The sequence below is a fragment of the Zerene cesonia genome, chromosome 3 (assembly GCF_012273895.1).
Source record: "Zerene cesonia ecotype Mississippi chromosome 3, Zerene_cesonia_1.1, whole genome shotgun sequence".
Classification (NCBI taxonomy): domain Eukaryota; kingdom Metazoa; phylum Arthropoda; class Insecta; order Lepidoptera; family Pieridae; genus Zerene; species Zerene cesonia.
In genome coordinates, this window is record NC_052104.1 from 2,051,315 (window position 1) to 2,066,748 (window position 15,434).

General features: G+C 33.5%; 1 protein-coding gene across 1 annotated transcript in view; it reads right to left on the reverse strand.

The window, feature by feature from the left end:
• Window positions 1–15,434, reverse strand: part of LOC119839478 (C3 and PZP-like alpha-2-macroglobulin domain-containing protein 8) — a 160,321-nt gene that overhangs the window by 22,342 nt on the left and 122,545 nt on the right. Inside the window, exons 8-12 of the mRNA XM_038365758.1 lie at window positions 14,614–14,742; window positions 13,857–14,008; window positions 7,963–8,080; window positions 2,407–2,546; window positions 529–714 (exon numbers count right to left, since the gene is read on the reverse strand). Of these exons, the coding sequence (XP_038221686.1) occupies window positions 529–714; window positions 2,407–2,546; window positions 7,963–8,080; window positions 13,857–14,008; window positions 14,614–14,742 (725 nt within the window). The remainder of the gene's footprint in view (window positions 1–528; window positions 715–2,406; window positions 2,547–7,962; window positions 8,081–13,856; window positions 14,009–14,613; window positions 14,743–15,434) is intronic.

Below are 15,434 nucleotides of genomic sequence, written 5' to 3' on the forward strand. Positions count from 1 at the left end.
AGATTCGAAATTCAAATGTAATATTTTTTTATAATTAAGTGTAACAGTATTTATGGCCAGACTAAGTATACCTACAATACGCCATTTGTGGCCACTGGAGTAAGTTGTATAATTTTTGGATATTATGTATGTATATTAGTATTTGATATTTATGTAATACGTCGAATTTTATATGCTAATATCACAGCTGTTAAGTTAGAAAAGGATTAAGATGGTACTGTGCCATGTGTAAAATTTATGTGTCTTTTATCTCATCAATATATGATTTTGTTCTCTATGATTTTTAGTTGTTTGTTTGTCTTATTGTATCTTTATATACTTTATTTCACTGTAAATATAATCAAATAAATGTATGTCTATGCTTATATCTCCGTCTGTGTCTGTATCAGTGTACCAATCTTTATCTATACGTTTCTATATCAGTATCTGTATCAGTATATACATATGGCTATATTTGCTCTGTGTATCGGTATGTATGTTCTGTGTATATGATCGTCTATGTGTCTGTGTGCATGTAAGTCCACTCACGTGTAATTGAAGCACTTCCACATCCACAGGCGGTCGTGCGCGGCGGGCGGCACGAGCGGCGCGGTGGCGCGCGCCGCGACCGGCTGGCGGTACAGCGCGCCGCCGCCGCACGCGCCGCCGCCGACGAACAGCGACACGCCGGCGGATACGAACTCCGGCAGAGGGGCGTCCTCGTGGTCCGCCGGTCTAGGACACAGGATGAGAGTTTAGGCCACAATCCACCACGCTGGCCAAGTACGGGTTGGTAGATGTCACATGTTGTTGAACTCTTGGATATGCTGGTTTCCTTCACCGTTTCGAGCAGTGGTGATGTTGTCCACATGTGCAGATAAATTGAAAAATCAATTATTTCCTGCGCGCACGCCTGGTCTCGAACCCCGAATTATTGATTTTAAAGTCCAAGGTCCCCACCACCTCACCACTGCTCATAATAGAACACGAACAAATGGAATACATGTAAAATACGCATGAAAGATGCATTAGGTGATACGAATTCTGAGAGCGACGCATCTTTGTGGTCCGGCGGTCTAGGTCTTATTAATAAAACACGAACAAATTGAATATCAAATGTCTAGTTACATAGCATTGAAATGATTTTATAAATGATAAATTTTTAGATATTAAAAAACATATCACGAAGCGGGATTCGAGCCCGCGTCATTTTACGAAACCGTAGCAACATTTAGCCTCTCCCACCTCTGATCCCGCCTCAGCAATCAAATTTGGGTGTCCCTAAAGCGCATGTAATCGTAATGTAATCATAAAACGCAATAAGTTCTAAGTTTATTCTTTATAAATATCTCAAATTCAATATCTGTAAAAAAAAGTACTCCTCAATATATTAAAGAGATTAATGACTGGTTCCACAGCTTGCTGATACTGTCCCCGATACACTGTTTAACACTTGGTAGGACTAACAGATAAGCTAAGAATCGTTACCATCAGGACGTCTATCGTTCATTAATATAACATAGAGGGAATGCCTTTCCGCAAGAACCACAAAAAGATGCTACAAAGGTGAATAGGTGTCTAATGTATTTCACCTTTGTGTCATTCATCGTGTCATCTATATTAATAACACATAATTCTTACCACTTCCATAAGAAAGTAAATCAGTGAAAAATATGCGTAAAGAAACACGGGATTAAACTGTAATAAGCTATTCCTTTAATTACTGAACGATAGTCCATTATGAAAATGTCCCCATCGATCTCTATTAGAGTACAACGCCCCCGCTGCGGGCGTTGCAAATGATGTCAAAGCTTCTGTTGTTATTGCTTATCCCGTGTCACTACGAACATTTTAATGGAAACGTCAAAACTTAATCCCTCCCCAACTCCCTGTATGTCCACGGATAACCATGTTAGCTTCATATTACAAACTGAATTAAACAACAGTCACGGTGCGTTTCATGAACGTTTAAGTCGACATTATGCACGTAATAATGTGATTTGTTCTCGATCCTATTTCACTGATTTGCCGTGATGTAAGTCTAGCGGCGCATGTTTGAAATGGAGTAGGAATTATCGGGATATAAATTAAACAATGGACCGGCGGAGGTTGGAGATAATTTGGTTGTGAAGCTTAAATACAAAGCGATTGTACAACGTTTTGAGAACTTAGTTGTATAATTCTTGTAACAGCGACATCTCAAAGATTATAAACAGTATTCAATTTCGATCTATCATGGAGTACGAAATGGACATGTTCTGCTTGCATTATCTCATTAGGTGTTCTGTTCTTGAGCTAATCTATCAGTTAAAATGACAAATAACATTTCCGAGACATAAGCAAGCGTGGTAACCGGCCCCAAGCATATAAATATATAAGTAACAAATACAACTGAAATCAGTACAAGTGAAGTGTGGTGTTTCTTACGACAAATGAGCATCGAAGCGCGAATCAACTGGAGTCCTGGCTCCAATCAAACACATCAAAGAATCGGGGGGTGCGAGGACGCGTAATTGGAGACTCGCCCTGGGATACCACCAGCGCCTTTCTTCAACTGCGACCGCCACCTTGAGAAAAAATAAGTTTAAATCTATTTTATTCTTGTTATTTATTGTAGTTTTAAATAAACTGTTTAAACCTATATTTTTAATACCTATTCAATTATTGTGACATGAACTAAATTAAAAAATATGTATATTTCACATGTTGAATTACTCGTATTGAGTAGACGGTTAATTTAAGTCTATAAAGCGTTTAGCAAATTATTTCCTGTTAGTTACGTGTTTATAAAATTCAAAGAAATGTATTTTAGTTTAATAGTCTATTTTTATTGTTATTTAATAGTTATCGTTTTATAAGTACCGTAGGATTCCCAAAAAATTCGCATCGAATCGGTCTATCCGTTTGGGAGCTACGATGCTGCGAAGAGACAATCAAACACGCAAGGAATCATCGACGTCAAACTTATAACACCCCTTTTTCCAACCGGGGTTAAAAATCGCTGGTATTTAACCATTCAGCTAGAGATGAATTTAAAAATCATTGGAGTTTAGACATATATTCATATAGATGCTACATTGCGTTGATAATTCCAAAATATAGTATAATTTCTTATATTAAATACAATTATAATTTTAATACAGCCACGTGCCCATAGACACACCGTGTTGTTAACCATCAACATGATATCGTTTAATCATTAATGAAAGTGGTTGTACATCAGATACCGCGTGTAATGAACCATTCGTAAGCTAGCCGCAGAATAAACAGAATATAACTGAATACAATGCATTAATTATAGTTATTATTCAACAGATATACCTAATAAAAATATTATACATTACAGTTTACTTTTTAATGTATTTATGAAAGGTTTGAATTATTCTAAAACAGTAAGAAGGTAAACTAGATTTTATATAACCGATCAATAAAGGGAGAAAAAATATCGGTTGTTATCAAATCACAATTAAAAATTATAGTTGTGTGGGTAGTTAGAGAATACGAAAGTAAAATGCTTTTCAATTCTTATTTCTACTTACATAACATACCCAATCTCAAAGCTTTACTAAACGAGTACACGTTAATACGTTAAACTATATATTACGATTAGATTAAGTAAATACTTCAGTGACCGTTACATATAGCATTCAGTTACAAATTGGGTTTCCGATACATTGAATAAAACCACTCTTAATTGTGGTCTTTAACCAACAACAAATTGGCTCTCATTAGGTTTCACGTTGATTAAATCTGGTAGTTACCTACTTGCTTGTATGGTGCTGGATTGTAATCCAATTGTTTCATTGAATGTATCTCTTCAGTTTTAAACATTCTTTAATAGCTATTTATTCTAGATTTTTTGCTTTAATTGAAATAAATTTATGGTCATAATGTGTCAAGAAAATGAATGTTTCGGTACTCAAACATCTATTTGTTCAAATAGACTTTATGTAGAAACACTTTAAAATCGTTACAATATTTTTATTAGGTATATCTGTCGAACTCAGTACTTCTACTCACCGAGAAAGTAGTTGAATGATATTAATAAAATAAACATTTATTTTCATATTTGTCTAATAAATCTATTAAGATTTAAATATATATGGAAAATGTATTGCACTTGGATGTTGATGTCATGCTAACAATATTACCAAGTACCTAATACGCTTACTCGTTACACAGGAAAGGGATAATTGAGGTCGAAAAATACGTCCCGAACTAATTACCAACCGGTAATATAACGATCACACCGGAACATATTTTAATGGCTCCGTCGACGATTTAGTATAAAGTTTGTGCGGAAATTACTTTGTAAATGCGCAAAAGCCCTTATTTGTACTAATTAAAAAGGACCTGCCAATTAATTCCATCGTTCGCGTATTATGCATTTAACTTTAGATATTAAGAAGAATGTAGTTATTTTTGTCATTAAGCCTTTCAATAGAGGAAATTTGAATACGTGTAGAATTGTGTCTCATTTAAATTTTATATAAAAGTCGAAACAAAATTAATTGGAATAGAATGCCGCTGCCTCGGCAGGACTAGGAGTAAAGATCGTCGTAGATAGGTACCTGAATTGCCCTTTACAATAAAAAAAATACTAATTTGGATTAAGACATTTTTCATATTTATTTAATTACGTCTTGCATGCAGGCAAAGGTGGATATGACAGGCAGTTTAGCCATAACAAATTAAACCATTCAGGTTAACCGTTCGTATGGTAATATACGCATAAGCCATGTAGCTTAAAATTCTAACAAATTGAAGTGAAGTACTTGAGTATTAAATAATTTACTCTGTTTTACTAATCAAAGGGAAATTGCAACATTGAAAAAGAAGAAACACTAATAAAATAATACGAATTAATAACAACAAAGACATTTTTCATATTTATTTAATTACGTCTTAATATAAAACACAAAGGACTGACAAGCTGATCTATCAAGGCTCCACAAGACACGTTAAATACCTACACCTAAAATGCATGTTAAAATTTCTATCGAAGCACAATCAGCTACCATGAAATCGGAATAGCGGGCGTCAAATCTTTATCCCGGGTGTATAAATCCCTGTCACACGCATGGCCCGCTTACCCGGGATCGCTATGGATAAACGTCATGATCGAGATTATATTTCGCCGCGGGCTTTACAATTTTACGATTGAACTTTCCGATTTGGCGTAATAATGGCGGTAATTAGGTTTTTCGGGTTGTTAGTTCCTAATGCAATCAGACTGGCTCGGCCTAATTGCACTGCTTCGTTCTTTTTATTCTGGGTAATTGAACATTCTTTTTTTCTAATTATACAAGATCTTCATAAATTTTTTGGTCGTTAACTCTTTTTTTTGTTGAAGTCCATCATTCAAAAAAAAAAAAAACAGTTAACGACGAATGAATGGTGTTCAAAGTTCATAGCGTACCTATGAACACAATTTATTATTACAGTAACTGACGTAAAAGCACATTATTTAATTCGTTATCCCCTTCCCATGCAGTTGCATGCAGTCAAAGGTGGATATGACAGGCAGTTTAGCCATAACAAATAAACCATTCAGGTTAACCGTTTGTATGGAAATATACGCATGAGCTATGTAGCTTAAAATTTCTAACAAATTGAAGTGAAGTACTTGTGTATTAAATAATTTAATCTATTTTACTAGTCAAAGGGAAATTGCAACATTGAAAAAGATGAAACACTTATAAAATAATACGAATTAAAAAGCTAGCCAAGCTAGCCTGAACCGAGTATATTGTCTTCAAAACAATGAAAACAATAATTTGAAAACGATGTCTTCAAAATTCCTTTGAAGACAATTAATTCCTCTTTTATTTCATCGCAAGAGAAACTACCAATTGTTAGCTGATAAAAACAATCGTTCTATTCTAAACAATTCACTTTAACTTTTCAGAAATTTCACTTTTTAACAATCAAAATATTAATCACTAAACATACAAGTGTATCAAAACCCATTTCACGCCGTAATCAAGTATGAAAACGTCAAAAATGGAGACAATAGCAATCCTCAAAGTCAACATTACACTAATTAAGCTTGGTAAACGCAGTTCAATTTCACGCCAGCCGAGTAGCTTTATAATTGGTATAAATATTAAATAAGGACCTGTGTTACTCCAGCTTGGTTTCTGTTAGGGAACTTCGAGACGCAATTTTAATTAACAAAGTAAAGTAAACTTCGACCTTTTTCATTGTAATAAAACAAGGTGTAACGCAAATGTTAATTATTATTTTTAAAGATTGGGGTTCTCTTTAAAATGGTGTTAGTGTAGATACTTTTATCGGTACAAGTATCAAATTAAAGTACTATTGACCTTTCACAAAGAGCGTGCGGATCAACGTTTAAGTATCGAATTGAAAAATGGCTTATTAGTGTATTATATTACAAAATACAGTATCAAATGTTTTAATAAGAGACGAATGGTGTATTTATATATATATTATAAGAGTCAAATATATCTAGATAACAAAGAGTATAGAAAAACCATTATAAATAAGTTGCAAATATATTCTATGTAATGTGAATATTATTATGATTTATTCAACAATCATTATTGTAATATTTATTTCAGAAATACGTTTTTTGATGTCTATATTCATATCGATAAATATATAAACATTAGCTACGAACCAAGTCCATTAATCTCAATATTTCCGATCAATTTACTCAGGGGATGACATTCAATGCTTTCGATTGAAACGGATGAAAAAATGTGAACTTTTTTCAATAATCCGATAAGTCATAAGAGCATAAAGATTATGGATTAAGTATTAAAATGCGATGGATAATGCTTTATTAATAGCTCAGCTTCGATAATACGAGATGTCGGTTTAATCTGCAATATTGAGAGATTAAGTTTTTTCTAAATGCATAAGAGATACGATAATTATGAGATTTATGTTTCATTTTCTATATATTTTGAAACTATAGAGTATTAATTGGTTCTTCAGTTGTCGATTACACAGAAATTTACGGGTCTGTGATGAAGAGGTAGATTTAAATACAACAAATATATTAAATAAAAATAAACTTATATAGGTAACTATGCTTTTTTGGTGTCTTTTTCAGTATTTGTTTTTTTTTCTACATAACAAACAATTTGTGTTTTTACTACTATAAACATAAACGAAATAGAAACATGTTAATGAGTCTATTAAATACAATAACGGCCCTAATAAAACCTGTTTTAAAAAGTATCAGATTTAATATTTTACTTCGTTGGAGATTTTAATATATCCTTATTCCCGCACTACAAAGTAGGTTCATATTAAATTTAATCACAATCGATCCCGCCTGGTCGCAAAAGCGTAACATTTTCACAATAACATTATTTATATGCATTCACAGCGTAAATGGGCTAAAAGTGTTATTAAAATTTATAGAGCTAGAAAAGGTGAAAGCCAAAAACACAATTCTTACATTTCGCAAAAGTTTGTTCGTTATGAACCATTGCTTAATGGCGCTGCATTGTACCGTCCAGCAAAATTTAGCGCAGAGATAAAAGTTTGCGAGATTAATGGGAAACTTTCAAATACCTGTGTAGTTGTGTACTATGCGATTATATATCTTATTTAAAAGACGTGGATAGGAATTCTATCCGATGCTCGATCTCCTTATTGTTCATTTTTATTGTAACGTAATAGCGGTTCAAGTGCTATGATTCATTTACGATAGTGGTTTATTGACCGCAATTTTTTATATACAAGTTAATTGGTATGTCGTTTTTATAGGTTGTTTCTTAGAATATTATAATAAACATTTATAAAAATAAAGGTTACAGGGCTTATTTAAACAAAAATAGGCCCTGTTACCATGCTTTTTAAGTTAAATATATTTTTAACTTGTAAAATTTCGTTACTAAAATTATTAGTGTAATAATAAAACGAGGCTAAAGCCGCGTATATATATTAAAGGTCCACTCGACACACTGTCCATTGTTTCCTAAAAACACCGAATAAAAATAAACATACCTCTTTATGCAGCAGTCTAACATGAAAGCTCGCTACGTCACTGACTGGCTCGCCGGTCTCCGTGACGTAATACACCAGGAGGGAGCTAACCGGCGCCATGTCGGCCGTGACGGGGAACCTGCAATGCAAATATCGTTTGCTGTGAAATGGTATTCAGTGGAGCTTATGGTAAAGTAAATAATACAACATGACATATAGATACATAATACTTTTAATATCATTAAATAAAAAGTTGAATTTGTTATAAGGACATAATTACACAAGAAAAGACCGAGAGGCTAGGCGTTGCTACGGTTTGGCAAAAGACGCGGGTTCGAATCTCGCCTCGTGATCAAATTTTTTCTATTCTTTCAAAATCTCTCAAGAAAAGGCCATTCATGTATCTACTTATTGAGATTCTAATATTAAATAAGTAGGTACATGAATTCAGAAACACGTAAATAATAGAGAAAATAGCTTTCCGAAACGGTGGGAAATGTTAAAACTATGTTCGATGATTCGAAAGTCCTTATATAAAAAGTCTAATTAAATAAATAAATGTTTGAGTTAATTCGTTGAAAAAATAAATTCCCCAATGTTCGCTATAATCAATTCGAACGGACCCATCGCAATGTACTCGTATTAATAACTTTTCGTTATGTTTTAATAGCTTCGCGAATAAAATTCAATCTCGAACTTCGTAATAACTCAGTGGAAACATATTTTGTTGATAGCAACGTATTATGTCGGACTGAGTTTTTAATTTGCTCAGAAGTTGAGGTTATGTAAAAATATGAAGTGTGTAGTAAATTATTGGTTGGCTTAATTGTTGGCTTTTTATTTTAATACACGCTAGGTATTTGATGTTAGTTGAAATTACATTTTTTTCATGTCATAGCGGCCAACTGAGCTGGTGGTTCGCCTGATGGTAAGCGATCACCGGCGCCCATGTACATACGCAAAGGCAGTTCCTCTGTGAATGCGTTGTCCGCTTTTATGGAGTAAAGAATAGGGAAAAGACGACGGGAAAGAAGGAATGGACTGGGAAAGGCGAGAAAAAGTAAACGCGCCACCGGCCCCCCCCCACTCACCGTACGAAACACAGTAACAAGCTATTATTTCACGCCGATTTTCTGTGGGGGTGTGGTACTTCCCCGGTGCGAGCTGGCCCAATTTGTGCCGAAGCGTGCTCGATTCCCACATGAAAAACATTCTTAAAAATACCTATTCAAAATATTTATCACTAGCGATTCGCCTCGCCTTCGCCTGTCATACAAATATAACCCATAGCAGTCAGGGATTACGTACATAACATATACAACGGTGATTTTTTTTTGTCTCGTGGTTCCTGAGATTACCGCGTTTATGTAAACTCTTCACCTTTATGTTATTATTAATAGGCATATAAAATCAGCTTGCCGATAAAAGGTTGTAGAAGATTGCAGGATTAACTCCAATTTCAATTTATTTTCTTATTTTAGTAAGTTTTCTCTTCGTTCTTACGACTACAAAAATAATATTCACTATAAAAATGTAGGGCGTGAGATATGAATAAAATAACCGTTCTGTGTGCTTCGTACTATTTCATAACATAGAGATGAATTTTTCTTATGGAGATTTACTTTTTTGTTTGAGATTGCAAAAATAAAAAGGAGCTTAAATTATATTTTCTCGTAATGTAATATCTTAGACTGTTTTATGATTTGATAGGATGAAAAAAGACGGAGGCAAATATTATAACCTTAGTAATATAAAGGTAATTTCTTTATTTATCTATTTATTATTTATTTTTACACAAGATTTTTAGTATATTCTAGTAATAATTGTCTTTGTAGACTTTGTTTTAGCTAATTAATTTCAGTTATTTATAGAAAACTAGCTGCACCCGGCAAACGCTGTTCTGCCTTACTCTTATCGTTTAGTGGTATGAAAAATAGATGTTAGCCGATTCTCAGACCTACCCAATATGCTTACCAAATTTCAGAGAAATCGGTCAAGCCGTTTCGGAGGAGTATAGAGACTAACATTGTGACACGAGAATTTTATATATAAGACTAGCATACCCGGGCCACTCGTTGCTGTGGCTGAGTAATACTTAAAAACACAAAGATTATAAATTATTGGGATAATTAATCGCAATAAAAATTATCCTATATTTGGTATATACATAAAATGCCAAATTCCATCAAAATGGAAGTTGGTGAAGAGTTGATTGGGAACATACATCCTGACACTGGATTTTTATATATTAAGATTTACTTCAAATTGGGCTGCAATTATTTTCTTGTGTTTGATTTTACGCGAGTATTATACATTTAGAAATTAAAGACTTTTTATGGTAACGTATTTTAAACGCGATTTATTCATTCGGGATAACAGTTTTTCCGTGACTACGCTTGCTGTAATGTGTTCGAAACGTCCGGTTAATAATATAATGAATAAATCGCGTTTAAAATCCGTTAAAAAGCCTTTAATTTATAGAGTGCAATTAATGTAGTACATAATCTATTTTTATTGGCTTCAAAAGTCAATTGTTTATTCATTTAAATTATTTATAGATAATATTAGTATTCACAGCACCTATATGCCTGTCATATACATCGAAATAAGGTCAAAATCTACACAGCACAGCAACTTGAGGTAGACAAAAAGGCAAAGTTCCATTACACATTACATAATGTAATAGAAAAGCACTTCCCAATGAAGACGTGATTCAATGATCCGTCGAGCCGGGCCAAAGTTTGGCCATTACGAAGCCAAAACGCCTGTTTAACTTAAATTGCTTTTTGACTTTAAATCACTAGTTTAATCGCCCCATAAATGTATACGTCATGTGTTAGAATACATTGTTAATACTCTATATTGAGGAGCTGAACTGAGGCTTTCACTAAACAATTTATATTTGCTTGTATTTCAGTACGTTTTAGGTTACGTAAGCATCATTTCATTATTAGCGTTTCAATTTGGGTTATAATTTAGTAATGGTACAGTGGTTCACCGAGCTTACGAGTATTGTTTTAATAAAATTATCCTGACAATTTCTCTACATTGCCTTATGGTCTTTAATGAGATTTAAAGTCGGTTTGATAGATATTTGGAAATGCTGCTATATTTTTACCTATTGCTGTAACTTTTTCTGTTAGATCTCCTATAAATGAATATTTTTTGGATCTATCTGATTTGAACTATGTAACCGAAGTTTTTGCTGTGATTAAGATGTTAGAAAACAATTAATTATTATCCCATTTTACCTTGAATGATTTATAAAATAGAAAATTTTATGAAAACCAAACATTCCTAAGTGAACTCAATTAATTTAGATTTATACGTCACTAGCAAACCCCGCGAACTCCGTTTCGCCACCAGATGGCTTCGTTTTTCCCGCTTTTCTGTTGAAATTTTTCCGGAATTTTCTTTGCTATAAACCTCACGACGCCCAAGACCTTTCCAACGAATGCAAAACCGTGGAAATCGGTTCGTGCGTTCTGGAGTTATAGCGTCAGGAAGGAAAACCCGACTTATTTTTATATAGTAGATTTATCAAATATCAAAAACATTGTTAGCTAGTCATAATACACCGACACAAAGTGTACCGTTTTGAATTGTAATTCAGCTTTCATTCCAGTATGAATAAAAACATGAAACCATTCAATATGTCCGTGTCAGTACTGAAACAAGATTATGGCGGTTTTGATGAATAGCACCCGAGGGTCATAACGGACTCGATTGCACGCGTTTTGTTCGTGTACCAGCCTACATAGGGTTTTATGTATGCAACTATACGTAAATTGTTTTAACATAGTACCTTTGAGTAATCACAGGTCAGTTTTGGTAAAGGGTTTATTTTAGAATGTTCTGGAACGTTTTATTTCTTGTTTTGTAAGAAACGATTTTCAAAAGTAATTAAATATCCGTTAAACCATTTTGGCAGCGCTTCAAACCTAAATTGTCATTTTAATGAATAGCCATGAATTACATTAAAATTCATGTAAATTAAAAATTCTTTTTAAATTTACGACGATTTAAATACAAAAATTTCTAGAGTTTATTCGCTTTTAAGTTGTCGAGAGCGCTCGAGCATAACGAAAACAATTTCAGTTAAAAGCTAAATCCCTTATTTATTTAAGCGACATTCACTTGCTGGTTGTTTTACAAATGTAAAATTTATGGCTAAGCTGTTGTGATTTTTATCCTTAGAGACTTGAGTCGCGAAAATTTCGCTCGAATTAAAAGAAATTTACCGTGTGATAAACAGTTGTATACGTTATACTGTCATCGCTAAAACTGTCAAACAATAAAATGATTATATTCGCGCTATAGAAATCTTATTTTTTATCACGCGCAATTTCAAAAAAGGCTTCTCAATAGTTATTTTAAAAACTCGTCGCATATTTTACTTTATTTACGGCACCACAAAGGACATTCCCAACAGCCAGACAAAGAAGGATGCATTGTGAAATTGGAAGAATTCCAGAGTCCGAGACATAATTTTTCAAGTAAAATGAACAAGACACAGTTTAAACTTCTAATGCCATTCAAGATAACAACTCGGTACATAGCAGAGAATGCGAAACAAATACAAAACTAAATGCAGAATGAGAAGTTTAGTGCCAAGAATGTATTCTTGGAAAATTTTGTCCCGACTTTCAGGCTCTGGAGCGAGTCTGTGATTAAATAAGAGGTTGCACAAAGTTCTAATTTGAATGACAAGTTTATTTGTGTTTGTCATAATGATATGTTTTATTCAAAATTATATATCAATATAATTTATACATACAGAAACTTTTTTATGTGTATAAATTATATCGTTGTAAAAATAAATAGAAGTAAAATTGACAGAGGGCTATTATCATATCTTAGCACTATTATACAATATATTTACACACAATTTTAAAGTGGATTTTGAAACGATTTGTTGGTATTAATAGTAAAATTTATGGAAATACTCTTAGATTTACTTGAAAGAGTTTCGTAAATTGTGTTAAAAAAGTTCATGCCATTTCAATTTAAAATGTATGAAACCTTATTATCCTTCTTACAATTAAATATGAATATGTGAATGTGTGCATTGCAACAACTTCATTTAAATTTCATAATGGAATGTTCCAGAAACTCACGATGTATTACGTTCTGTATCAGCAGAACTATAAACTCAAGCTGGCCTCCTCAAGGATATAACTATAGCCAAGAGATGAACAAAATTTACATCTCCATTACGTTAATTTCCATAGAAACGAGTACCGCTCCATTTTTCACGAAGGAAACTCCTCTTAATTACTGACCAGCTTATTTATCGTCCGTTTTTATACGTCCATTATTTCGCTATCTCATTTTCAGTGCCTAATTATCGAGTGATTTTGAATAAGACCTTTAATGGCTATAATTTCCAGTTTTACCTCATTTTATGGCACTTAATTGCTAAAAAAACCAAATAGATCTGAGGGTATATAGCTAGCTACATGTTTTAATTGGGCTATTAAATTGGTGGTCTCTATGATTGGAAAAATATTGTTTGATGACGATCCGTTTTTCTAAGAATGGTATATTGTGTTTGTACTTATTTTACGCAACATAATAATAAAACAAACGTTTATTTATACATTTTATGAAGTTCTAGCTCAACAGCGAGCATTTCATAGCAGGCAGCTGGTAGTTCACCTGATGGTAGGGGATCACCTCCGCCTATGAACATTCGCAGAGGAGGAGCCTTTGTGCTGCCCGCATTAAAGCGATAAGGAAAGCATTGACGATTGGAAAGAAGGAATGGACGGGGAAGGAAGAGGAAAAATAAAACGGATCCTCGGCTCCCCCACAGAAACAAATCAGACTAGACGTCAGTAGTTGTTTTGTTTGTGACTAGTGCATACTAATTTGCTATAGATTTCAACCACCGTGTAAAAAAAAATCATACTCACGTATAATTGAACCTGCACAAGTCAGTATGGTTATTGTTAGGCGCTGGTACCGCCGCCCAGTGTACCGCCCGCCCGCCGCTCGTCACGGCGGCGAGCAGTCGCTGGCGACACCCGCATGAGGACCATATACTCGCGCTCGCTATGCCACCCGCCTATATAGTTTGATAGTTTTAATTTTTTTTCAATTATGGTGTGAGAAAAGAGAAGATAACAGTAAAATCACACGGGTTCATATTAGATATATGTATAAGGTTTGTTTATGGAAACTACCATTTTTTAATAATTTTTGTTACATTAAATCTTAATGCTATAAATTATAACATGCAGCTACACGGATACAATGTGTAAATATCTAAATCAATGGTATACGTCTAAGTATTAGGGATTAGATACAATTAATTAAACCATACTGGTTTTAAGTGATGAATTATTTAACATGTTGACTATTAAGCAAAAAATTAAACTAGATGATATATAAATTCACTATACGAATAAAATGTATTCCCTAATTAATAATATGAATGCGAGAGCAAATCTATCTATCTCTATGTATGTCTCTTCTCACCTAAACTGCTAAACCGATTTAGACGAAATTCAGTATGGAGATAGTTTGTCACCCGAGAAAGCTTTCTCGGATGATAAATCAGACGGGAATTTCAACGAGGCGAAGATAACTCCGGAACTATCTATATTTTCCTTTAACTACGCGGACAAAGCCACGGGCGGAAAGCTAGTTTTAAATAGTGGATTAACTTACTTGCAAAGGAGTTGGTAAGTTTTCCACGAGGAGATAACACTTTGACGTGGAATTCCAGCGACGGATTCTTTCCCGCGCTAATACGTAGTGAGTTTCGATTTCTTTACCCTCCACTGCTACCAATTCCGCCTGTAATAGAACTCTGCTGTTAGTCTTTGTTGGAAAACTAAGAGCTAGCTTATACATTTTTAAACAGGACAATTGTAGTCTGTTGTAATGGTGTTTACTCTGTGACAATAAAATGTGTACTCTCGTATACGAAGGTGTTTGTATCTTATTTTTTTGTTAAGCATAACCTATATAAAAATGAGGTAATTGTTCCATTTACAATCTATATAAATTAATAGATTAATATAGTAGCTATGATTTTCGTTATATGTTTGTTTTAAAAATAATGTCGCATTTTGTGAGCAATCTGTTGAAATATCATTTAACTGCTAATAAAACAGAAGGAACTACTAGTCACCTACCACAGATTATTAAGCAAACTGTAAAAAGCTTCCCGCCAATTTTTTTAAATATCTTTTTCGTCATGCAGATATGCCTTAATTGAATAGTGAATGGATTAAATTCTTTAGTTTTTTTTCAAACCAATATAGCGAGTGTTATTTAACATCCATAAATTTTATATAAATTTAGCTTATGTATATCATTGAGTACGTTTAGATTATATCTATATTTAAATTAAAAAAATATACTTTATCGGATGTTCGACTTTTGTATTGATCAAACTGGAAAATATCCGAATACTTAGTCTGGCCATAAATACTGTTACACTTAATTATAAAAAAATATTACATTTGAATTTCGAATCTGTCATT